The sequence below is a fragment of the Rattus norvegicus genome, chromosome 1 (genome assembly GCF_021556685.1).
Source record: "Rattus norvegicus strain SHRSP/BbbUtx chromosome 1, alternate assembly SHRSP_T2T, whole genome shotgun sequence".
Taxonomy (NCBI): Eukaryota; Metazoa; Chordata; class Mammalia; order Rodentia; family Muridae; genus Rattus; species Rattus norvegicus.
Genome location: NC_141534.1, coordinates 270,794,103 through 270,820,010, shown reverse-complemented (window position 1 = coordinate 270,820,010; position 25,908 = coordinate 270,794,103). Strand labels below are relative to the sequence as shown.

General features: G+C 45.7%; 1 protein-coding gene and 1 long non-coding RNA gene across 4 annotated transcripts in view; one reads left to right on the top strand and one right to left on the bottom strand.

Annotated features, from left to right (window-relative positions):
- Nucleotides 1-25,908, top strand: part of Gfra1 (GDNF family receptor alpha 1) — a 232,525-nt gene that overhangs the window by 189,479 nt on the left and 17,138 nt on the right. For both annotated transcript variants that reach the window (NM_012959.2, XM_087634670.1), the window contains 3 exon segments: nucleotides 2,133-2,242; nucleotides 5,197-5,331; nucleotides 15,327-15,508. In NM_012959.2, coding sequence (NP_037091.1) covers nucleotides 2,133-2,242; nucleotides 5,197-5,331; nucleotides 15,327-15,508 — 427 coding nt within the window.
- Nucleotides 1,290-25,908, bottom strand: LOC102556644 (uncharacterized). 2 transcript variants are annotated; one of them, XR_015648340.1, is made up of 3 exons: nucleotides 25,428-25,908; nucleotides 3,370-3,507; nucleotides 1,290-1,427 (listed from the first exon to the last, which is right to left on the bottom strand). It is a non-coding gene; the product is annotated as an uncharacterized LOC102556644 (long non-coding RNA). The 2 variants fall into 2 exon arrangements; XR_015648339.1 differs by having other exon boundaries at nucleotides 3,358-3,507; nucleotides 25,428-25,897.

Below are 25,908 nucleotides of genomic sequence, written 5' to 3'. Positions count from 1 at the left end.
CATTAGATCATTAACTTTCATGACCAGAAATAGTTATTTTTTTTTCTGAAATTAATACTCCATTCAAGCTGAATGCCATTGGATCCAGTTGAGTAAGCCTGAGGTGTCTTTAGGGATTTCCTACAGAAAAGAGATTCTTTGGTCAGAAGGTAGACATGCCCAAGTCTTAGGCCATTCTGTGTGTTTATCAGAAGGTACAGGGTGCAGCAGAACCTTGGCTGCCTTTGTCTTCCAGGTATTCACATACAGAGTAGGGGATGGGTGGTTTGAAGAGCCACTTAACTTAGCCCATACCCTGCTCCTGAAGTGGCCGAGAGGCTTTCCAAGGAGTTTGGGTGTTGTGTAGAGATAATGAAGCAGATCTCAGCACCTGTGCCCAGACCCCTTGTGATGAGCCTGCCTCCTAGAACACAGAACCCTTGCAGTGTACCGTGAGCTTTGACCACTGGCGTAGGGCTTCCAGTGCCTTCTCTAGTTAGAATGGTAGGAAAGATTCTAGGCACAGTACCTCGCACAACCTATAATCCTAGAATTGGGAGGCTGAGGCAGGAGAATTGCAAGTTTGATTATAGCCCGTACTACATTACAAGGCTTTGTCTCGAAAACAAAGCAAACACCCACAGCTCCCAAAACCTAGAAGAAATTGAGCATTTACAAACCTTTAACTCCCTACAGCCCTGCCCAGCTCAGCGCAGCAAACCCAGGCCTGAGGCATCATAGATGAAGCTAAGCAAATCACAGTTTCTCTCAAGGAAAGAGGTAGGATGAGCCCTGGGCTCATCAGCAGCCAATCAGGAGTGATCAGTGCAAACAGAGACAGTGGCCCTTTGTCTCCCGAGTTGCTGGGTAACCTACATCTCCAAGTTTACCATGTTCTCCCATAGAAACATGGCTGCTGACTGCCAATATGACCTCACCAGGGGCCTCTTCTTATTCAGGATTTCCTCAACATCTGAAGATCTTAAAACAGCCCATGGTCAAAATCAGCCACCCTCTCCCTCCTCACACCAGTGATCAACGATGGCTTCTCTTCGTTTACTTCTGTGTCTCTCCTTCTTCACCACCACTCATGGCTTCCCCATGAATCCTGCTCACCTCTAGAGAGTCCTTGGAGTTCCAATAGCCACATCTTGGCCAAAGGGCTCTGAAGACAAGGCATTGACCCTCAAGGCATCTCTACCCACAGAGAGCCTCACCCACCCCCCTTGGTTTTCCCTTTACTCCCAGAAAAACCAGCTCTTTAGAGCATGGGGCGAGGGGGAGGCAAAAAGACTCAGGAGACAGAAGCATGCATATTGTAAGACTCTAGGAATTATGGGAGCAGATGGGCTGTAGGATCCAATTTTGATGCCAGGAACATGTTTCTGTATAAAGTAAATATTTTCCCAGTGTGGATCTCCGGTGAGAGTGTAGAGAAGCCGTGTTTCCTAAAGATGCAAATAAGTCTAGTCAGAAATAAATATTGAATGGAAACTTCAAAGCCTCTAGATTTCTCCAGTTATAGACCCTGAAGATTTCTGTCCAAACAAACAGGCACACACAGGTAGATGGAGGTCGGGGAAGGGGTGGGTGCAGGGTTGAATAAAGGAAAGATACACCCATAATTTGGTGTTTTCTGCGTGTAAATGTGGTGTGTGTGTGTGTGTGTGTGTGTGTGTGTGTGTGTGTGTGTGTGTACACGCTCGGTGGGTGGTGAGGGAGAGAACAAGCACAAAGAAGCATACTGCCAAAGAAATTATTATTATGTCTGTCCACAGACAATGTTATTTTCCCTCTTCATGGATACTTTGCATTCGTCATAGACACACAATATATCATACATATTTATGGACCTCAAGGTGATGTTTTAATGCGTGTACATATGCAATGTGTGACGATTTGGCTAATTGGCATGTTCATTGTCCCAGAACCATATCATATCTTTGCACTGGAAACATCCAAAATCCTCTCCACTTACTCCCCCCCCTACTTACTTTTGAAGTACTTGAAGTACACAATTAAGAGTCAGTAACCCCACGGTTGCCTCCTCACCCCTGAGCCTGTGACTGCCCTCTCCCCACATCCCTTCTCTCAATTCAGAGGCCTGGGGTGTTTTCAATGTATCCCCCCCCCCAACCCCTTTTCTGTTGCAGATCTCGCCTTGCAGATTTTTTTACCAACTGCCAGCCAGAGTCAAGGTCTGTCAGCAACTGTCTTAAGGAGAACTACGCAGACTGCCTCCTGGCCTACTCGGGACTGATTGGTAAGGCCAGGGCAGAAAAATCTGGATTTCATATTTGTTTAAGGTGGCTTACGGTGTCTACACAAGAGAAATTTTCCCAGTAGATTTTGTTCTAGAGGTTTGAAGATACTCCGAAGGAAAGAGGGAGGGAGGGAGGGAGGGAGGAAGGAAGGAGGGAGGGAAGAAGAAAGGAAGGAGAGAAGGAGGAAGGAAGGAAGGAGGGAAAGAGAAAGGAAGGAAAGAAGGAGGAAGGAAGGAAGGAGGGAAGGAGAAAGGAAGAAAGGAGGGAAGGAGGAAGGAAGGAAGGAGGGAAGGAGAAAGGGAGAAAGGAAACATGCCAGAGAAGGGAGACACTGGGTTAAAGAAGACTATCTACTTTAAAGAAATTAAAGCATCTCCATTGAGGAACTGGAACTGGCCACACAGAACGAAAGCAAGGGTTGCATGTGTATTAGAAGAAGAGAGCAAGTCCAACGAAGTTATTTGAATTAGGGAACTTTGGGAAGAAGGAACTTGGAAATCCAAGAAACTGTCTCTAAGAACTGGCCCCCTGGAAATGACCCCCTCGCCCCCCAATAGGAGCTCCTTGCCAATGTTATTCTTGGCCACTTGACTCCTGGTGTGCGTGGGATTGTTTAAAATGAGTTCCCTCCCTTGTATATAACTGAGAGCAGAACCGGTGTTTTCTAACTTGAGAGGCTTGTGGCACTAGGCTACCCATACGCTCCACATTCAGGAAACTAGTACAATGAAATAACACTCCTCGGGGAAACATCCAGAAAGAGGCAGACTTACATCTGGGGCAAACAGGGGTGGCAGAAAGAAAAGCGGCTGCCCTTGCGTACCAGGCACAACCGAAGCTTCCCTCTCAGGGTTCCATCACAGTTGGCATTTGAGAAGGAACATAGTGAAGGCTGAGGAAGGTGAGAGAAGTCACAGCTGTCTCACAGCCCAGGCTCGCCCTCCCAGCATCTGTGACAGGGTCATACACATCACCAGCGGGAAGACCCTCCCACCTAGGGTGACAGCACAAGCTAACCTCACCACCCGAATGTCTCCAGTGAGGATCTTTGGCTCCAGTGAGCGAGTGTATAACGCAAAAGGCCCCAGCCACTCCTGGCTTTTTAGAACAATACCTGTGCTCACACCTGTAACACCTTTAACAATCCTGCTCCGGTTCCTCCAGGTGTGCACCATCTCTGTGTTTCCAGCCAGCAAGTGTGCACACACTCCTTAAGTTAGAACGGCAGAAATGTAACCATGGGATGATGTGTGAAATTACAGAGCTGCAGAAATGACGAGAGAGCAGTTAAGACATATGCACGTTTAAGAAGAATAAAACATTAAAAAAAAAAAAACGTAAAATAAAACCAGGGCCGATCCCGGGAGGCAGTGTTAAGTCTAGTACTTCAGTCTGTGTCCTTCCAGGAGTTGATACTCACTAACTCCCCTGTGAGCAGCCAAGGCGAGCAGGTACTGCCAGCATTTCTGTGAGAGCATCCCTAGGCTTGGCAAGCCTTGTGTGCCTCAGGATGATGATGGTAGATGGAGTATGGTGTGGCGGCCAAAGGTTATTTCTCTCCTGGGTCTGTATCTGTTCTTCTACACGGCTTTCTGAGTCGGTGGCTCTCAACTTCTGCACAAAGCTTTCCCAGTGCCAGGGATCCACTGTGGCATCCGAAATGCAGAGATGTTGACCTCTCCACTCTGTTCCCAGTGTCGTCTGGCAAATTAGACCTCTCTGTAGGGCGCAGATGAAAATTCTCATGCTAACAATGAGGTTTGAGGTTTTTTTTTTTTTTTTTAATAGTAGACTAGTAGGGTCATGACAGTATGCCCTTGACCCCAGACGAGTTTCTAAAAACTATCGTTTTATTTGTAGTTAAACTCATCCTCTGGATTTCTGACCACCTACTTCTTCTTCCTTCCACAAAAGCAACTAAAAACAGAAAGTTCTTGGCCTCCGTGGGCATCGCCTGGTATGAGCCACCCAGGAGAAGACATTTGGATTGTATTAAATATAGATGCATTGTGTGTTTCTCTCCCAGTGGCGAACCCAACAGAAAAACCACAAGTCATAAGCAGAAAGGCCCACACAACATCTCTGTGGGAACCGTTGAGGATCCAGAGATAGTGCTTGATGGGGAGTTCCACTGTGTGTGTTTGGTTGGTTTGTTTTTCTTTTTTCTTTTGGCTTTTTCTCTTTCCTTCCTTTCTTGTATTCCTCCTTCTTCTTTTGATGAGGTCTCCTGTAGCCCACTGGCCTCAGATTCTCTTTGTAACTAAGGATGACCCTGAACTCATGTGTCTCCACCAACCAAGTGCTGGGGTTACAGATGCGCTTCACCACACCTGGCTGATGAGGCGCTACAGATTGGACAAGTACCTATCAACTGTGCTACACCCCACCTTTATGTCCATCTCTTTCTACTGTGGACAGTTTTATTTTAATCAGTTGGGAATTGGGAGTGGCAGCCTCTTTGTACACATTTGTAGACATTCAGGACGTGGTGACCTCGTTGGAGGCGTCTACAGTCCCCTGAAGACATTTGCCTCCAAGGAAACTGCATTAAAAGCATAAAATAACTCTTAGGCTATGTGCACCCAGTACTCTCTATTTATGAAGATTAATGACATTTTCAAGAAAATGCAAGGGATTTGGCAACTCGTAGATTCTAAGTTAATTCTCGCCTTTCCCATAACATCTATACCATTTGTACAGGAAGAAAATACCCTAAATACAGCCCAAGGAATTTGCTTATAATTTTTAAAGTAAATGTATAGATTATTTTATGTACTCGAGATAAATTGCCAAGAGAATGTACCACCTAACATAAAGCCCTGCCCGCCAACCACAGAATTTGTGATTAGCTGTGATATTTCTACTGTCAGAGAAGCATTTATTTCCTTTTTAGGCCACAGAAATGTCCGTGTCAATACAGGAGGGCAATGTGCCTTGTCTTTTTCTCTTTTAGGCACAGTCATGACTCCCAACTACGTAGACTCCAGCAGCCTCAGCGTGGCACCATGGTGTGACTGCAGCAACAGCGGCAATGACCTGGAAGACTGCTTGAAATTTCTGAATTTTTTTAAGGACAATACTTGTCTCAGTGAGTTTTTAAAAAAATAAGAAGAATGCCAATGCATTTGTGCTTTTCTCTTTGAGTGAAAGTTCTGTCTGCCTGTCTATTATGTCCTTCTTTCCCTTCCCTTTCTCTCTCCTTTCCCTGGTGGCTGGTAGATGCTTGCTTCTTTTGGCACGCACAGCAAGGAGCCACACAAGTGATGAATTAGGTGCTGCCAAGACTGTGATACCAAAGGCCTCTGAAGACAAGAGAGTCAAATAACCAAGCGTGTATTGCATGTGAAAGAATACCTCTACCCACAGATCAAATTCTGATCTTGGCAGCAGTCGAGAGTTCATCCCCAGGTTCTGAAAACCTGGTAGGAATTTACAATGTGAAAAGCTCAACGGAGTGCATAGGACAGGTCCCCGAGGACCCTTCAGGGGAATTAGAATGTTAAAGTCAACACCTCCTTGCCTTGTCAGGACTGGCTCAGATAGAAGCGATGGGTCTATCCTGATTGAGGAATCTGGCAGTGCAGCAGGGAATCTCAAGGGGGGGTATCTTGGAGTTGAGAGCTGAGCCTTTGGGAACAGGGTCCTCCTTGTTGGGAACAGGGCCAGCTACTGCTGTGGTGCTCCTTAGGTTATTTGGAATGGTGCTCAACAAAGGAACAGGAGTGTACAGATGTGAACCGCGGGCATCTGTCAGAAAAACTTGAAAAGCAGGACACCAGGTCTCCCTCCTCCATGGCTCCATGATAGTCGGCCATATCTGCTTGAACAACTCTCCAACTGAGACACAACTCATGTTGTGCCATGAGATGCAACAGAAAGGGGTTCGGAGTCCTTGCAGTTTCATTTTCCATACACCACCCGAGAACCCCAGGGGGATGCAAGTGTCGTATCCGCAGGAGTAAGAGTGTAGCATCCTCACAGACCCTGACTGGTAGAGCTGTGGTCCAAAGCTTGGATCCTTGTGCCACATCTTGACTTCCAAAGACCCTGAGCTTTCTGAGTTCTTAGGAAACACTGAACCCACACAATGAGCCATAAATATGGAAGCATTTGTGGAAACATTGGATGAACCTTTTGTTTGGGCTCCTTTTTATCCACTCCTTTTTTTTTCCTTTCTTGTACTATTGTGGTTGAATACAAGTTTTAGCAAAAATAAAGCAATGAAAACTTTGTTCCTCAGGGAGGCATTGAAGATGTCCCTCTTTGGCAGCGTTTTGGTAAAGGGGAGGGAGAATAGTCTTATTAATGACTTTTAAATAAACACAAACATCAAAGCCAGCCAAAAGTTTTCATAATCATTCTGTTCATCCTTGTTTGGATGGGGCACAGAGCCACAAATGCAGTACCCTACAAAGGGGCCTGGAGTAGAGGCTGTCACAGGTCCTCGATCGTGACTTGTACGTGGAAGCCTCAGTCCATGTCTTTTCCAGTTAGCCAGACTTTCTCTCTGATTCCCCTACGGTGAGCACAGCTACAGTTGGTTGTTTGGTTATGGTTTGGGGATGGGAAGTGGTCATTTTAAAGCCAAGTGCGTGGCAGAGGTCCAGGGAAGAGAGAAAACTAAGGGGAAGGGGGAAGAGAGGTAGACCTGTATCGTTCCTGGACATACCTAGACCCTTTATCTTGACCCCAGCCTCCTTTCTCCTGGCATTTACCACTGCCCATGTATGGTAGATTTTGCTCTCTGTCCTTTCTGGTCAAAAATCTGCTTGGGGATGTGGCTTTGGTCTTATGCAGGTTGTCACTGCTGTTCAAGACCTTTATGCTTAGTACATGGCGCTATACCTGGAACCTAGTTATTTCAGGAGCATTTCAGTGGATGAGCAAGAGAACAGCTAAACTCAAACAGACTACATCAACACCCCTGGGAAAGCAAGGGTAGTCCATGCATGACAGCTCTCTCTTGAACCTCTGTGTCTAACAAGGAAAAGCAGGGGCCTGAGTTCTTGTTCTGAGATCACTGAGGGAACCTGGTCTACAGGTTTGCCTTTCTCAAGGATCTGTAAAGCACTTAAGTCACAGAGCCTAGCAGGAAGCTTCATTTGTATTATTTGGAAGCTGTCTCTTACAGAGCCCTCACCCCCTCCCAGTGTACAGTCATGGAAAACAAGCTTCCAATTTTGCTAAACGGGAAGGATGACAATGTTGAAACAAAGTGTCACTTCTTTTTTTTTTTTTGTGCTTAAGCCCTTTATTAACAGTGACATGAGCAAACTTTTCAGACATCAGAAAGCCCTCATAGAATGCAAACACTTCGTGAAGTTTTACTATGTTTAACAAAGTTTTATGAAATTTTTTTTTATTAACTTGAGTATTTCTTATATACATTTCCAGTGTTATTCCCTTTCCCGGTTTCCGGGAAAACATCCCCCTCTCCCCTCCCCTTCCTTATGGGTGTTCCCCTCCCAACCCTCCCCCCATTGCCGCCCTCCCCCCCATAGTCTAGTTCACTGGGGGTTCAGTCTTAGCAGGACCCAGGGCTTCCCCTTCCACTGGTGCTCTTACTAGGATATTCATTGCTACCTATGAGGTCAGAGTCCAGGGTCAGTCCATGTATAGTCTTTAAGTAGTGGCTTAGTCCCTGGAAGCTCTGGTTGCTTGACATTGTTGTACATATGGGGTCTCGAGCCCCTTCAAGCTCTTCCAGTTCTTTCTCTGATTCCTTCAACGGGGGACCTATTCTCAGTTCAGTGGTTTGCTGCTGGAATTCGCCTCTGTATTTGCTGTATTCTGGCTGTGTCTCTCAGGAGCGATCTACATCCGGCTCCTGTCGATCTGCACTTCTTTGCTTCATCCATCTTGTCTAATTGGGTGGCTGTATATGTATGGGCCACATGTGGGGCAGGCTCTAAATGGGTGTTCCTTCAGTCTCTGTTTTAATCTTTGTCTCTCCCTTCCCTGCCAAGGGTATTCTTTTTCCTCATTTAAAGAAGGAGTGAAGCATTCACATTTTGGTCATCCGTCTTGAGTTTCGTTTGTTCTAGGGATCTAGGGTAATTCAAGCATTTGGGCTAATAGCCACTTATCAATGAGTGCATACCATGTATGTCTTTCTGTGATTGGGTTAGCTCACTCAGGATGATATTTTCCAGTTCCAACCATTTGCCTACGAATTTCATAAACTCGTTTTTGATAGCTGAGTAATATTCCATTGTGTAGATGTACCACATTTTCTGTATCCATTCCTCTGTTGAAGGGCATCTGGGTGCTTTCCAGTTTCTGGCTATTATAAATAAGGCTGCAATGAACATAGTGGAGCACGTGTCTCTTTTATATGTTGAGGCATCTTTTGGATATATGCCCAAGAAAGGTATAGCTGGATCCTCAGGCAGTTCAATGTCCAATTTTCTGAGGAACCTCCAGACTGATTTCCAGAATGGTTGTACCAGTCTGCAATCCCACCAACAATGGAGGAGTGTTCCTCTTTCTCCACATCCTCGCCAGCATCTGCTGTCACCTGAGTTTTTGATCTTAGCCATTCTCACTGGTGTGAGGCGAAATCTCAGGGTTGTTTTGATTTGCATTTCCCTTATGACTAAAGATGTTGAACATTTCTTTAGGTGTTTCTCAGCCATTCGGCATTCCTCAGCTGTGAATTCTTTGTTTAGCTCTGAACCCCATTTTTTAATAGGGTTATTTGTTTCCCTGCGGTCTAACTTCTTGAGTTCTTTGTATATTTTGGATATAAGGCCTCTATCTGTTGTAGGATTGGTAAAGATCTTTTCCCAATCTGTTGGTTGCCGTTTTGTCCTAACCACAGTGTCCTTTGCCTTACAGCAGCTTTGCAGTTTTATGAGATCCCATTTGTCGATTCTTGATCTTAGAGCGTAAGCCATTGGTGTTTTGTTCAGGAAATTTTTTCCAGTGCCCATGTGTTCCAGATGCTTCCCTAGTTTTTCTTCTATTAGTTTGAGTGTGTCTGGTTTGATGTGGAGGTCCTTGATCCACTTGGACTTAAGCTTTGTACAGGGTGATAAGCATGGATCGATCTGCATTCTTCTACATGTTGCCCTCCAGTTGAACCAGCACCATTTGCTGAAAATGCTATCTTTTTTCCATTGGATGGTTTTGGCTCCTTTGTCAAAAATCAAGTGACCATAGGTGTGTGGGTTCATTTCTGGGTCTTCAATTCTATTCCATTGGTCTATCTGTCTGTCTCTGTACCAATACCATGCAGTTTTTATCACTATTGCTCTGTAATACTGCTTGAGTTCAGGGATAGTGATTCCCCCTGAAGTCCTTTTATTGTTGAGGATAGCTTTAGCTATCCTGGGTTTTTTGTTATTCCAGATGAATTTGCAAATTGTTCTGTCTAACTCTTTGAAGAATTGGATTGGTATTTTGATGGGGATTGCATTGAATCTGTAGATTGCTTTTGGTAAAATGGCCAGTTTTACTATATTAATCCTGCCAATCCATGAGCATGGGAGATCTTTCCATCTTCTGAGGTCTTCTTCAATTTCTTTCCTCAGTGTCTTGAAGTTCTTATTGTACAGATCTTTTACTTGCTTGGTTAAAGTCACACCGAGGTACTTTATATTATTTGGGTCTATTATGAAGGGTGTCGTTTCCCTAATTTCTTTCTCGGCTTGTTTCTCTTTTGTATAGAGGAAGGCAACTGATTTATTTGAGTTAATTTTATACCCAGCCACTTTGCTGAAGTTGTTTATCAGCTTTAGTAGTTCTCTGGTGGAACTTTTGGGATCACTTAAATATACTATCATATCATCTGCAAATAGTGATATTTTGACCTCTTCTTTTCCGATCTGTATCCCCTTGATCTCCTTTTGTTGTCTGATTGCTCTGGCTAGAACTTCAAGAACTATATTGAATAAGTAGGGAGAGAGTGGGCAGCCTTGTCTAGTCCCTGATTTTAGTGGGATTGCTTCAAGTTTCTCTCCATTTAGTTTAATGTTAGCAACTGGTTTGCTGTATATGGCTTTTACTATGTTTAGGTATGGGCCTTGAATTCCTATTCTTTCCAGGACTTTTATCATGAAGGGGTGTTGAATTTTGTCAAATGCTTTCTCAGCATCTAATGAAATGATCATGTGGTTCTGTTCTTTCAGTTTGTCTATATAATGGATCACGTTGATGGTTTTCCGTATATTAAACCATCCCTGCATGCCTGGGATGAAGCCTACTTGATCATGGTGGATGATTGTTTTGATGTGCTCTTGAATTCGGTTTGCCAGAATTTTGTTGAGTATTTTTGCGTCGATATTCATAAGGGAAATTGGTCTGAAGTTCTCTTTCTTTGTTGTGTCTTTGTGTGGTTTAGGTATAAGAGTAATTGTGGCTTCGTAGAAGGTATTCGGTAGTGATCCATCTGTTTCAATTTTGTGGAATAGTTTGGATAATATTGGTATGAGGTCTTCTATGAAGGTTTGATAGAATTCTGCACTGAACCCATCTGGACCTTGGCTCTTTTTGGTTGGGAGACCTTTAATGACTGCTTCTATTTCCTTAGGAGTTATGGGGTTGTTTAACTGGTTTATCTGTTCCTGATTTAACTTCGATACCTGGTATCTGTCTAGGAAATTGTCCATTTCCTGAAGATTTTCAAGTTTTGTTGAATATAGGTTTTTATAGTAAGATCTGATGATTTTTTGAATTTCCTCTGAATCTGTAGTTATGTCTCCCTTTTCATTTCTTATTTTGTTAATTTGGACGCACTCTCTGTGTCCTCTCGTTAGTCTGGCTAAGGGTTTATCTATCTTGTTGATTTTCTCAAAAGAACCAACTTTTGGTTCTGTTGATTCTTTCTATGGTCCTTTTTGTTTCTACTTGGTTGATTTCAGCTCTGAGTTTGATTATTTCCTGCCTTCTACTCCTCCTGGGTGTATTTGCTTCTTTTTGTTCTAGAGCTTTTAGGTGTGCTGTCAAGCTGCTGACATATGCTCTTTCCTGTTTCTTTCTGCAGGCACTCAGCGCTATAAGTTTTCCTCTTAGCACAGCTTTCATTGTGTCCCATAAGTTTGGGTATGTTGTACCTTCATTTTCATTAAATTCTAAAAAGTTTTTAATTTCTTTCTTTATTTCTTCCTTGACCAGGTTATCATTGAGTAGAGCATTGTTCAATTTCCACGTGTATGTGGGCATTCTTCCCTTATTGTTATTGAAGACCAGTTTTAGGCCGTGGTGGTCCGATAGCACGCATGGGATTATTTCTATCTTTCTGTACCCGTTGAGGCCCATTTTTTGACCAATTATATGGTCAATTTTGGAGAAAGTACCATGAGGAGCTGAGAAGAAGGTATATCCTTTTGCTTTAGGATAGAATGTTCTATAAATATCCGTTAAGTCCATTTGGCTCATGACTTCTCTTAGTCTGTCGACATCACTGTTTAATTTCTGTTTCCATGATCTGTCCATTGATGAGAGTGGGGTGTTAAAATCTCCCACTATTATTGTGTGAGGTGCAATGTGTGTTTTGAGCTTTAGTAAGGTTTCTTTTACGTATGTAGGTGCCCTTGTATTTGGAGCATAGATATTTAGGATTGAGAGTTCATCTTGGTGGATTTTTCCTTTGATGAATATGAAGTGTCCTTCCTTATCTTTTTTGATGACTTTTAGTTGAAAATTGATTTTATTTGATATTAGAATGGCTACTCCAGCTTGCTTCTTCTGACCATTTGCTTGGAAAGTTGTTTTCCAGCCTTTCACTCTGAGGTAGTGTCTGTCTTTGTCTCTGAGGTGTGTTTCCTGTAGGCAGCAGAATGCAGGGTCCTCGTTGCGTATCCAGTTTGTTAATCTATTTCTTTTTATTGGGGAGTTGAGGCCATTGATGTTGAGAGATATTAAGGAATAGTGATTATTGCTTCCCGTTATATTCATATTTGGATGTGAGGTTATGTTTGTGTGCTTTCACTCTCTTTGTTTTGTTGCCAAGACGATTAGTTTCTTGCTTCTTCTAGGGTATAGCTTGCCTCCTTATGTTGGGCTTTACCATTTATTATCCTTTGTAGTGCTGGATTTGTAGAAAGATATTGTGTAAATTTGGTTTTGTCATGGAATATCTTGGTTTCTCCATCTATGTTAATTGAGAGTTTTGCAGGATACAGTAACCTGGGCTGGCATTTGTGTTCTCTTAGGGGCTGTATGACATCAGTCCAGGGTCTTCTGGCCTTCATAGTTTCTGGCGAGAAGTCTGGTGTGATTCTGATAGGTCTGCCTTTATATGTTACTTGACCTTTTTCCCTTACTGCTTTTAATATTCTTTCTTTATTTTGTGCGTTTGGCGTTTTGACTATTATGTGACAGGAGGTGTTTCTTTTCTGGTCCAATCTATTTGGAGTTCTGTAGGCTTCTTGTATGCCTATGGGTATCTCTTTTTTTTTAGGTTAGGGAAGTTTTCTTCTATGATTTTGTTGAAGATATTTACTGGTCCTTTGAGCTGGGAGTCTTCACTCTCTTCTATACCTATTATCCTTAGGTTTGATCTTCTCATTGAGTCCTGGATTTCCTGTATGTTTTGGACCAGTAGCTTTTTCCGCTTTACATTATCTTTGACAGTTGAGTCAATGATTTCTATGGAATCTTCTGCTCCTGAGATTCTCTCTTCCATCTCTTGTATTCTGTTGGTGAAGCTTGTATCTACAGCTCCTTGTCTCTTCTTTTGGTTTTCTATATCCAGGGTTGTTTCCATGTGTTCTTTCTTGATTGCTTCTATTTCCATTTTTAATTCCTTCAACTGTTTGATTGTGTTTTCCTGGAATTCTTTCAGGGATTTTTGTGATTCTTTCAGGGATTTTTGCGATTCCTCTCTGTAGGCTTCTACTTGTTTATTAATGTTTTCCTGTGTTTCCCTAAGGGAGTTCTTCACATCTTTCTTGAAGTCCTCCAGCATCATGATCAAATATGATTTTGAAACTAGATCTTGCTTTTCTGGTGTGTTTGGATATTCCGTGTTTGCTTTGGTGGGAGAATTGAGCTCCGATGATGCCATGTAGTCTTGGTTTCTGTTGCTTGTGTTCCTGCGCTTGCCTCTTGCCATCAGATTATCTCTAGTGTTACTTTGTTCTGCTATTTCTGACAGTGGCTAGACTGTCCTATAAGCCTGTGTGTCAGGAGTGCTGTAGACCTGTTTTCCTCTCTTTCAGTCAGTTATGGGGACAGAGTGTTCTGCTTTCGGGCGTGTAGTTTTTCCTCTCTACAGGTCTTCAGCTGTTCCAGTGGGCCTGTGTCTTGAGTTCACCAGGCAGCTTTCTTGCAGCAGAAAAGTTGGTCTTACCTGTGGTCCCGAGGCTCAAGTTCGCTCGCGGGGTGCTGCCCACGGGCTCTTTGCGGCGGCAGCAACCAGGAAGACCTGTGCCGCCCCTTCCGGGAGCTTATGCAGCCTCAGGAGTGCCCACCTGACCAGGCAGTGAGGTCTGTTTCCCACGGGGTCTGGGAGCAGAGAGCTGCTGCGGGCCGGGATCCGAGGGTGTGGGACTTCCGGTAAACACAGGACGTGCCCGGTCCTAGAGGAATTCTGCCTCTGTGTGTCCCGATTTCACCAGGCAACCTTCTTGCAACAGACAAGTTGGTCTTACCTGTGGTCCCGAGGCTCAAGTTTGCTCGCGGGGTGCTGCCCATGGGCTCTCTGCAGCGGCAGCAACCAGGAAGATATGTGCTGCCCCTTCCGGGAGCTTCAGTGCACCAGGGTTCCAGATGGCCTTTGGTGTTTTCCTCTGGCGTCCGAGATGTATGTACAGAGAGCAGTCTCTTCTGGTTTCCCAGGCTTGTCTGCCTCTCTGAAGGTTTAGCTCTCCCTCCCACGGGATTTGGGTGCAGAGAACTGTTTATCCGGTCTGTTTCCTTCAGGTTCCGGCGGTGTCTCAGGCAGGGGTCCTGCCGCTCCTGGGCCCTCCCCCATGGGACCCAGAGGCCTTATACAGTTTCCTCTTGGGCCAGGGATGTGGGCAGGGTTGGGCAGTGTTGGTGGTCTCTTCCGCTCTGCAGCCTCAGGAGTGCCAAAAGTGTCACTTCTGAGAGAAAGATTAGGGTTCAGTTACTCTGTCTTACATATCGAAAGTGCCAAGTAAGCATCGTGTATTAGCAATTTGCACTTTTGGGTCCCAAATGAAGGAGTCTGATTTCTTATACAATGAATATGAAATAAAAAAAAAATCCTAAATCCAGGGCAAATCCCCGAAGACCTGATTAAAAACTGTTTCTTATTCATTTTGGGAAGGGAACAACACACAACCAATTTACTCTTGCCGTAAAAACAATCTAATCCCATGAAATTATAATAAGCTTTGAAAGTTTCACGTCTCAAACTTTTCATTTAGACAGGGCCGTGCCTATCTAATTATGCAGATTCTGTTTGGAAGACTGGAAGCAGAGAGGAGAAAAATAATCATACTTAAATTTTCACTAGATGTTGATGAGGTTCGGGTAGATTTTTCTTCTAAAGAAAGTGGCCGCATTCTCCTGCCAAGTGGGCGTGAATGTTAGCATCACCGAACTTCAGGGTGAAGAAAGCCCCACTGGTTATTTCATATAGAATTCTAACCTAGTGTAAGGATTTTTTTTCTTTTTGAAAATACTGTAGCTGTGATGCTACTTCTGAGTCTGAGCATGACTATCAAAGGGCTGTGAGTAAGTTCACGCTGTGCTCATGGTAGAGTGTCTTGCTCATTGTTTAATGAGTAGATTGACTTCTGAGCCATTCGATCCAAGAGACTGGTTCTCAGTAGCAGTAAGGTAGATGTGCTGACAGGTGACTGGGTGGCTGGGTGGCTGGGTAGAGTAGCTAGGGGGTGGGTGGGTGGATGAGTGGTATGGGGGATGGGTGTGATTGGGGTGGGGGAGGGGTGTGATGGGGATGAGAAATGGGGGAACAGGGTTGGGTGGATGGGATGGGATGGGGGCAGGGGGGCCAATGCTGGGGTTAGGGGCTAGGGGATGGGGTTGTTTTGACACACACAGTGTTACAACCAGAATTCCTGTTCGTCTGTGCCTTTGGCTGTATGCATCCATCCTTCCTGTTATGTTTTGCTTGCCTCTGAAATGGGATGTCCTTTCGTCCTACCACAGAAAATGCAATTCAAGCCTTTGGCAATGGCTCAGATGTGACCATGTGGCAGCCAGCCCCTCCAGTCCAGACCACCACTGCCACCACTACCACTGCCTTCCGGGTCAAGAACAAGCCTCTGGGGCCAGCAGGGTCTGAGAATGAGATCCCCACACACGTTTTACCACCCTGTGCGAATTTGCAGGTGAGAAGTGGGTCTCGGTTTCCTATCAGAGCTGGCTTCTGGGAGGACATGTGCTCGTCATTCAAAAGGTGCCACGCAGATTTGAAGTTTTCCAAAAAGAAGTCTTTGTGTACATGCATGTCCATATGTATGATGCAGGAGCCCATGGACTACAGTATATGTGTGGTGTGGACGTCAGCACAACCTTGGTGTCAGCCTTCTTCCCTTGTGTTTGAGATAGGGGCTCTTGCTGGATCTGTGTAAGCCCAGCCTAGCTGTGAGCTTTGGGATTGACCTGTCACATCTAAGGTTGGCCCATCCACAGCTCTGCCTCCTACCTCATCAGGGTGCTGGGATAAGTGATACATGCTGCTGTGTCTTGCTTTACGTGGGTTCTGGGAGTATGCACTCAGGTCTTGACGTGTGTGGCGAGCACATTAGTGCTTTGTCCACTGAGCCGTCTCTCCAGCCCAGATTTGCATCTGAAAGTTGTGATGTCTTCAAGTGAAGAGAGACAACTGTGGGACTGACTGCCACTTAACTGAGGACTTCGGTGTTTATTTTGGAGGAGTGTGGTAGAACTGAGTTGGCTCCATCTATATCTGTAGCCAATTCTGTGGTCTTGAGAAAGCAACAACATATCAACATATCATATTTAGATAGAGGGGGTTCTTGGCTTGTTGCCGTTACAGCCATTCAAGCCTCTCTGGACTATTCCACTGCCACTGAAGGTAAACAAGAGGCATTGATATTAACTGTTGTGTAGAGTCTCAGAAAGACTAGTTAGTTGCAAGGCAAAAAAAAAAAAATGCTTTTCCAGTATAAAAGTGCCATGGAAAATCTTGTGTGTGGCCAGAATCCAGTGACAGTGATAAGAGACTTCTGGCAAACCAACCCAGAAATGCCTGAGGAAAAGCAAAGTATAAACATGAAAGTTTCTGCCTCCAGGCCCAGGGAGTATTTCAGTCACTGGGAGTGCTCCAGGCCCAGGGAGTGCTCCAGACCCAGGGAGTGCTCCAGGCCCAGGGAATGCTCCAGTTTCTGTTGTTTTATTGAGTTGTACTGAATATTCAACTGTTGACATTAGTTCTTTGAAGGTTTGCAGGAGTTCTGACTCTCTGGGTGCTCTCCCAATGGCTCACAGAGAAGGTTAGTCACTAGAACGTGGTAATTTGCTCACGGAAAGGTTAGTTACTGGAACATGGACATCTAGCTCTTGAATCTGAAGACAGAGGCTTCAAGAGAACGATTCTATTCCAGTCTGCAGAGCTGGTGGATCACAGACGCAGTGCCGGGAACCCAAGAATGTCCCCCGCCCATGTGTGTTGAGGGAGAAGGTCACCCCATGGCATCTTCTGCCTGGGGCACGTGGGGAAAGGGATGTTTAAGCTGTTTGCTGTTGTTCTGATTGTTCTAGGGTCTTCATATCCTGTCGTGTAGCTAAGGTTGACCTTGAACGTCTTGCCCTCTTTCCTCTGCTTCTGCAGTGTTGGGTTGCACACATGTGCCGTGTGCCAGACTTTGAAGCATCATGATGGGAACTCAGTCTCACCACAAGAGCGCCTCTGCTTCTCCATGTGATGGGCAGGGGTCAGCTGCTCAAGAGCCCTTAGAGGGAGCTTTTGTGTGAACACCTCCTTCTTTTGCAAGTGCTGTTCTCCTTAGAAAAAGTTGAGCAGTTTTCCCATCTAATTTGCATGGCACCTCCTTACACTCGGTGCGGTACCCATCATCTAAGCTTCCGGGTCCCCACTCCAACACTCAACTTCAGGCATACACCAGACAGCAGGGAGGAAATCAGAGCACACAGTTCGACATCAAGCCCAGTGTCCTCTGGATTTAGGGACCATTCGAGCCCTTACCCTCTCCAGAGCTGCAGAGAGTGTCAGAGCTGGGAGGCCACATGGGGAGTGGGCAGCTGCATTTACTGCCCCCTTTTGTAGCAGGGCCCTGAGTCTGAAAGAAGAGGGATGATTTGTTCCTCCCCGCCTGGTGGAGGTGACCTAAAGTCAGAAACGACAAGGTCATTCTCTTCTCTGTCACTGGCTCTATTGCTTCTCCTTCTTGGTGTAGATGCACACAGTCAGCTGCTGCAGATGCACACAGTCAGCCTGCCGCAGACACACGGTCATCCTTTGCTCTCTGTGTTTCCCACCCTCACATGCCAGTGTCAGTAAACACAACAGACAGATGCAGGGTAAGACCTTACCATCACAAGTGGAGGAAGGTGGTGAAGCTAGAGGTGCTTTCTGATCAGGAAGGGGTGGGGGGATGTGCTTCAGCAAAACCTGTGTCCGTATGTCCTCTATGCATTGAGATAGACAAAGGTGACTCACATGCCACCTGTGATGGTTTGTACGTGCTCAGCCCAGGGAGTGGCACTATTAGAAGATGTGGCCCTGTCGGAGTAGCTGTGTCACTGTGGGTGTGGGCTTTAATACCCTCTTCCTAGCTGCCTGGAAGCCAGTCTTCCACTAGCAGCCTTCAGATGAAGATGTAGAACTCTCAGCTCCTCTGGCACCATGACTGCCTGGATGCTACCATGCTCCCACCTTGATAATGGACTGAACCTCTGAACCTGTAAGCCAGCCCCAATTAAATGTTGTCCTCTTAAGAGTCGCCTTGGTCACGGTGTCTGTTCACAGCAGTAAAACCCTAACTAAGACACCACCGAAGGCCATTATTAGGTTCCCTCTGACTTAAAAACTGCATAGCATAAGAGTTCAAAGACTAAAACAAAAATTTACCTCTCAGTGAACAAAGTCTAATGGGCCCACAGAAGCTGCTTGCCCACAGTTTGGAAGGTCAGGTGAGGTAATCAGGTGACGTCTCAGATTAATCCTGGAATCCATGGCTTTCCAGTTTCCTCCTCCCATAGGTGGGGAAGACTGATAGCCATGAGATGTGTCCCAATTCCTGTTCACATCCGATCCTGGCTCCTGGCTTAGGTTCATGTGATACACATCTCACCTCCAACACAGATATGCCCAGCCAACCCCCTCTGCCAGGAGGACTCTGTGTACCACTGCGCAGTTGCCCTGGCAACGCTGAGGCACACAGGAGCTTCATTCCTCAGAAACCATGCCTTTCCGCTCCCTGTGTTAGCATGGTAAATAGAGGGACAGAGCTAAAATTGTACCTCAGGGCTACTTCTGTTGACTCCTGTGAAAGGGCTAAAGAAATCGGATTGGCCAGAACTGAGGGTGGACACCTCCCTTCTTGGTCGTACGCAGTGGAGTTTGGAGGCATCTGGCATCTGGGAGAGGCTGTCTCTGGGGTTTCGCCGATCCGTCTTTACACCTGAGACACAGATGACAGTGTTAGCACCGTGGTCTTAGCAGATGTGCTAATTCTTGCTCTTCTTGACCCGTGAGCATGAGCATTTCCTAGAGTTCAGTCAGAGGGGCAGAAGGGATGCTCCAGAACGACGTGCAAAAGTGGCTCTCTCCATGATGACTGACCCATAGTCAGTTGGTCACATGACCGGGCTGTTAGAAAGATGACTGGTGCTGCCTGGCTTGGCTCTGGGATGGAGGTCTGGGGTGTGCTGTGGAGCTATGGTGAGAGACAGAGCTGGCAGGTGGAGAGTAGTGTGTTCCATAACCCTAAATATCTGTTCCCTCTGTCCTCTTTCTCCTCAGAGTACTCCTGTGGGGCAGACATGGCAGGCATCCCTTCCCTTTGTATCTGAGAGAACTGAGGAGATAGTGACTTAGCTGGAATCCATGTCATGGACAGGCTGGTCCCATGGAGTGGGAGGAAGCAAAGGACAGGAAAGAAGAGGGGGACGCTACCGTAGGTCCTGATGAAGGTCAACTCTGGGAATGACGTGGCAAATCTAAAGCCCACACTTCTCCTAGGGCTGCTTCTGGCCTTGGGTCCAGGACACCGGATAGGGAGAGTTTGCCAGTAAGAGTTTTGTAGCTGGATGACCTCTTTAGGGTGACCTACATGAAGAATGGCTGAAAGACAATTTGAGGCCATAGACCGGGGTTTGGCAGTGACAAGTGAAGGGCCTTCACCCTGAGAACGTGGTCCCTCTGGCTGATTTAGGGCTCTGCTCAGCGCAGGGCTCCCAGGAGGCTGATTCTCTGCATCTGCCTTCCCTTTGTGCCTGCCTGGCTGCAGATGAATTACCATTTGCCAGGGAGGTCCTAGAAATATCCCAGAATGGTGTTTGTCCCTGCCTGTCTGTGACATGGCTCAGAATAGAACTGACTTAAACCAACTTGGGATCCATTGGTAACAGATCTGGAGACAGTCAGAGACTTTGGCAGCCTTAAAGTTCACCTCTCTTGAGAAGCGTCCGCTTGTAATATTTTTAAATATACAATAACAGGAGAAGACTCTTGGGGGCTGGAGAATCTGTCGTAACATTTGAGACAGACCCCCCTTGGAAGGAAAAGAATAAGAACATAAATTTTTTTTTCAAAAGTCTGCCTAGAAGTGTAATTATCGGTAAAGCCAGAGCAGATCCTCCTGAGGAATGGGTGGCTTCAGGCCTGGTGATCACGGGTTCATGGCTGACTGCTGTGAAAAGCTCAGCTTTAAAAAAAAGTTGATTGATTAGTATAAAATGTCAAGGAAACGTCCAAGTGCTGGCCCCCTGGGGTGATAAAATACCGGGTTTGGGGTAACCCGCCAAGCTCCCATGTCAGGATTAATTGGCGTGCATATTAGTAACAAGCGTGTCGCCGGCTGTGCTATTGTTAGCCCCTCTCTCTGACTTGTACGAAATGGTCACATGAGAAGCAAAGACACCTTAATAATTCCACCTATTACTTCGTCATCTGCATACTTGAGTGGCCTGGCAGCTGGAAACACTCGGGAGTATTTAAACCAAAAGAGAGCACTTGTCGATTCCTTAAAGTAAACGTCCGTGGGGCTGGAAGTGGGTATTGGAAAGTCTTCTGTTTGGGATCACTGCACTGTTTAGCTCCAGGGCCCCCAGAGAAGACCTCGGTACAGTGTCGGGAAACCTCTAGGATCCATGTCTAACTGCAGTGGTGTTGCTTTGGTTGTCTGTAGGGGAGAGGCTACCAGGATTACTAAAATCCACACCCTCTTTGTCGTGTTGGGGAAAAGGTCTCACATCTTACATACTCCAGTGGGACCTTGAATTTGTGTCCGTCCACCAACCTCAGCCTTCCAAATGCTGGGATTTTAGATATGAGTAACCGTGCCTCAGTCAGGTTTCTTTCCTGTGTAGTCGCGTATGCATGCAAGTGTCCATTCGTAAGTGTGCATGTGTAGGTCAGAGTTGACGTCAAGTGTTATTCCCACCATGTTCTGAGACAGTGTGTCAGATAAGTTCGGTAAGTTCTCTGGATGTCAGTGAGCTACACTAGAGGGCTGCCTGTTTCTACATCTCCAGCCCTGGGTTACAAGTGTGTGCCGTTGACACACGTGTCCTGGTGATCAGACTCAGGTCCTCAGTGCTTGTACGGCACATGCTTTACACACTGAGCTATATCTCTCCAGAAAACAAGGCTTTTGTTCTGATTGTCTCCTTGGGTTGGTTGAGTCCTTGGAGATGGTAGATATATTGAGCTGACTCTACTCTAAGGGTGAGTCACTGCAGCCTTCCCATCCAGCTCTGGGCTTTAGAGGGTGATGCAGCAGATCAAGGAGCTTGTAGTCAGTTCAGATCCAGCGGCATGGCTGCCAGCAGTTGGCAACAGTGCAAGCCGCAAAGTTAACTTTCTTTCTGCGAGCCAAATAAAGCACGTCTGGGTATGAGACATGGGAGGCCATCAAGTGTTCATCCAAGACTTGGGTCCCCTCCCCTCGTCCTTGAGAGAACATTCTAGAAGGAGTCGGGAGAGCAGATGCTTAGCTGTGACAGATAGAGTCTGTCTACATGGCAAATTTCTGTCTGTAAAGGTGATTCCTGCCCAGATGAGCTCCTCTGCTGCCCCTGCACCCTGAAACAGATGCACCCCCCATTTGTCTCTTGTTGTCAGAGCTCATCAGCCCTAAGTGGCTCTCACAGGGACACTTGGCTTCCTCTGTGCCCATGAAGGTGGAGGAGCACCAAGTGGGGCTGTGAGGTCATGGGATCTGAATCTAAGTCCACACCTTCTGATCTCCTTTGCATAACCTGGTCTCCCAGCATAGCCTGGTCTCTTCTGCATAGCCTGGTCTCTCTTCCTTCTAGCCCAAAGGCAGAGTCAAACTTGTACTTTCAGATTGGACTCTGATAAAGAGTCAGCTAGGGTCAGATGACTCGGAGGCATGGAGGGAAGACGGTCAATTTAATTCTTCCATGTTTTGCTTGAGAATATTAAATATGATCTATATTTAGAAGGCTCCCCTCCCTCCTCTACTGCAATACCTCATGGGATCCAAACAGAGTCCATTTGTTCCAGATAGGGCCAGACCAGTCCAGAACTGATTTTGAAACTTCCCGGCAGGAAGGTGATTATACCCGGGGCTCTGCTGGTTGTGACCGAGTGCAAATTTTTAAGTGTCGAGTTTTCAAAGGAAAGCTGCCAATGGGTGTTCTGTAAATCATTTGTGCCGGCAGACTGACCCCATTATGTCAGCTAATCCTGGAAATACAGGAGGTAAATTTAAATCTTCGAGCATGAAGCACTTAATCAATATTCTAAATGTTTTTCTTGCAATTTATGCTTGCAGAGCAACGGGGTGCTCTGGCGTCCCGTTAATCTTGCATCAGTGAAGAGACACTTGTGAGACAGGCTAGGGTGGTAGGGTTTTGTTGGAGATGTCTGGTGAGAAGACAACCCTAGAGCAGAAAGGAAGGGGCCTCATTTCTATCATAGGTTTGTCTGGGGGCAGGACGTTCAAACCTCTGAGTTCACCCTGGAGTCGGCCCCGGGCACTTCTCATGCCTCTCCTTTAAGCATTCTGAACAGCCTAGCAGTGATTTGGCTGGGATGAGTTGAACCTATGGAGTTGGGCAGACCTATGGAAAATGGTGGCTACCTGCCTCTCTATTATTTTGTGTCATGAACCCTGTTCCTTAATCTCTCTGAATTTCTGCTGTCCAACACAACCTGTGTTTTTAGTTTCTTTTGAATAAGGAGCAGTCCAAATGTACACGGGCACTTGGAAAGTGTCTATAAGACTCTCATCAGGGTGTATGCAGTGACTTAAAGATGTCTTGGGGATGCTGAAGTTGCAAAGGATACTCTGTCCCGAAGATACTGAAGGGGGCAACAATGGAAAAGAATATTGAAGATCTTTATTTAGGTTTTGGTCTCTTACTTTGTTTGGTTTTGAACTAAATGTCAGCAGACAGTCCCTACTAAGAGGTAGGATGTTCTTTGTACTCCAGGCAAAGAAGGAACAGAAATCTAAAGCAGAAAGATCAAGGTCTTTCTTGAGGGATGAGAAATGCTCCCAATTCCATCTTGCTACATCGATAATTATCTCAGGAGCTCTGTCCTGATTGTCTGCTCCCTGGAACTACTGTGTGAGCCAAATCCCATCCAGCATGGTTAGGAGAGTGGGTCTGTCTGCCAAAGGCCTTGCTGAACCAATGTTAACATGGGTGCAGGTGACACAATCATTAGCAACAAATGCTCTTAGTTGCAGAAAAGGCAGTGACCAAGAACCAACCCTGTCTCTCAGATTCACAACCCAAGACTGAAGCTGTTCCCATATCTATTTGCCACTAGTCATAGACTGGGATTATGACTTATTAACTTTATAACCTCATTTATAAATAGTCATCCGCCACACTCTTAACAGCATACATGCAACCAAGAGTTTAATGTAATGGTGCATGTTTGTAATCCCAGCTCTGGGGAGGCAGAAACAGGCAGAACTCTGGGGCCTACTGTTCAACCATCCTAGCCTACTTGGTAAGTTCCAGACAAGTCTCAAAAAGAAAACAGATGGCAGATTGAGGAATAACACACAAGATTGGCCTCTGTTCTCCACATGAACATACATACATGTAACTGTTCACCTACAACTCACTCTTACATACATGCACATACATGTACACACAAATACATTAAAACTATCGTGGAGCCAAGAACAATTGCACAGGTATTCCATCCTATTATGGTCTAGTGTTAATAAGGCAGAGTGCATGCAACACTATCCATGAATAAGCCACAGAGTAGCCCATGAGGACAGTAATTCAGATGAGACTGAGGGACATACAGCATTGTTCAGGAAAGGGGATACACTAACTCGACATCTCTTCTCTATGCATTCAGAATGCCTGTTCTGTATCACCTAAATCAGAGGACTTTAAACATTTCACTTTCCACTAGCATTATTCATCACTATAGATTAAATCAGTCCCTAAATTCTTGTTGAACATCTGGCAGATTGAAGTGTCAGTATGGCTCGTAAACCAGCATAAAGGACAGTAATGGTGACTGTTCCGGTGCCAACTGGTCTACCACAACACAACTCAATCGCAACACTACCACGAGGAGCTCATGGCAGACCGGAGGCCCCATCAAGCCTGACCTCGTGTTAGATGCCAGCTGCATTTCTGGGCTCCCCTTCCACATGCAGCCTGACCGGCTAGTTACAGGTTCAGGCGTTTACAGGAAGCACCAGGTTCTAGTCACTAGAATGACTCGTGGAACCCAGCAGATTGCAGTACTTAGTAGCTTCATTGTAAAGGTACAGATTTGATGCATGGAGCTGTGAATAAGTTCAGAGAGGGATTCCGTTGGGGCTTTCTATGGATGCCCTCCCCTGAGAGACTAAGTGCATTTTATTATTTTATCACATGAGTGCACGTTTCAACCAGGAAGCTCCATGCAGCCCGGTGGCCGATGTTTCCATTGGTGTTGCATTAAGTAGGCATAGGAACTGAGTCCCTGACTCTACTCTCCATGTGACTGAGCATAGTCTTCAGACCTCCCCAGATATTTGCTGGACATCAGGTCAGTTTGACTTCCCTTGGCTCAAAGCTCTGACTTTAGAACCCAAGGTTGGATTTTCTGGTGACCAGCACGCATCTTGAAGTATCTCATCACCACACACTCAGGTACCATCCATGGGGCTGATGAGAAAAAGCACTGTCAAGAAACCAGAAGGAATTAGAGGAGTAAAGCCAGTCAAATCCTTTCTTAGCAAAGATGCCGTATCGGTGGGTCATTCTAAAGTGGAGCTACAGACTTAGAGACACTCTGCCAAACTTTGTATAGAGAACTGGAGTTGAAAATGAGTCTTGATTCCCTTCAGTGTCTTCTAGACATGGGAACCAGGGTGGGTTACTTGTCCTCTCTGCCTCAGTTTCTTTGCTAGTGAAATGGGCAAGATGGTAGAAGAGCCTCCAGCGGTTTTGATAGGATATGCTGTGTTCTGTCTAATGGCTTCTTCAGAGCAGTAATAACCTCAGAGTTTAAACTGTGAGAGTTTCCATTGGTTATAAGTGGCCTCAGGGAGCTGTCAACATTTGTCAATGGGTCAACACTGTCAACACAGAAACCGTTGACTGCCTTCATCCCACCCATACTAAACGAACCACTCCGGAAGGCCAAGCATTGCTTTCTGTGCTGATTCCCAGGGGGAGTTCTGGTCTTGGTGACCTGTGCAGCTTTGTATGTGTAGACTCAGTGATCTTCCTAAAGATGAGACCATGTCATAGCTTCGAGTCCTACACTTCATAGGACATCAGTATTTCTCCTGGAAGTCTTTTCTGGATACGAGCTGCACATCCCTAGGGCAATCTGATGAATTTCATTCAAAATTACTTAGGGAAATAATAAGGGCTATGAATTAGCCATTTCCCCTGGGTTAGGTTGGTACTCTAGGTATTTTGGTCTGAATAATTGTTAGGGATGTCCTGGCATTGTGGAATATTTAGTGTCATTTCAAAAGCACCCTTTCCCCCATTATGACAACATAAAGTTTCCCCAAGCTTGCCAAATATCCCCTTGAAGGATAAAACTAACCTTCATTCAAAATCACTACCCAACAGAAGACCACCTCAAAATCCCCTTACCTTCTCCCCAGCCTGTGTGGTAAGGATCCCCTTTGTGGTGTAGGCAATAGTGAACCAGGGGTATGTGGCTGCTGCTCCCTTGAGTCCGTTTGAGATAGTGTACAAAATGCTGACAACGGGTTTGAGCAACAGACATCAGGCTCACAGTTCACCTGGAGGAGGTTGAGTTCCCAGTGAAGATGCCCTTCTGAGATGGCTGACTTCTTGCTGTGTCCTCATGAGAAAGGCATACATCTCCACCTTGGGGTTGCACCTCAGAACTCACCAGTGTAGTCACTTGCCAAACTCCCTTCCTCAAGCTGTCTCAGCAGTACCAGGGTTACAGTGTGAGAACTAGAGACAAGACCCCCAGTCCCTATTACTGCCAAAATTCCACATTTGGGAATTATGATTTCCTCCAAACAGCATTTTCCCCCAAGTAGGACTGGCCACTGGCACCACAGGTGATGGCAACCTTAGGCTTGAGCACTTTCCTACCATT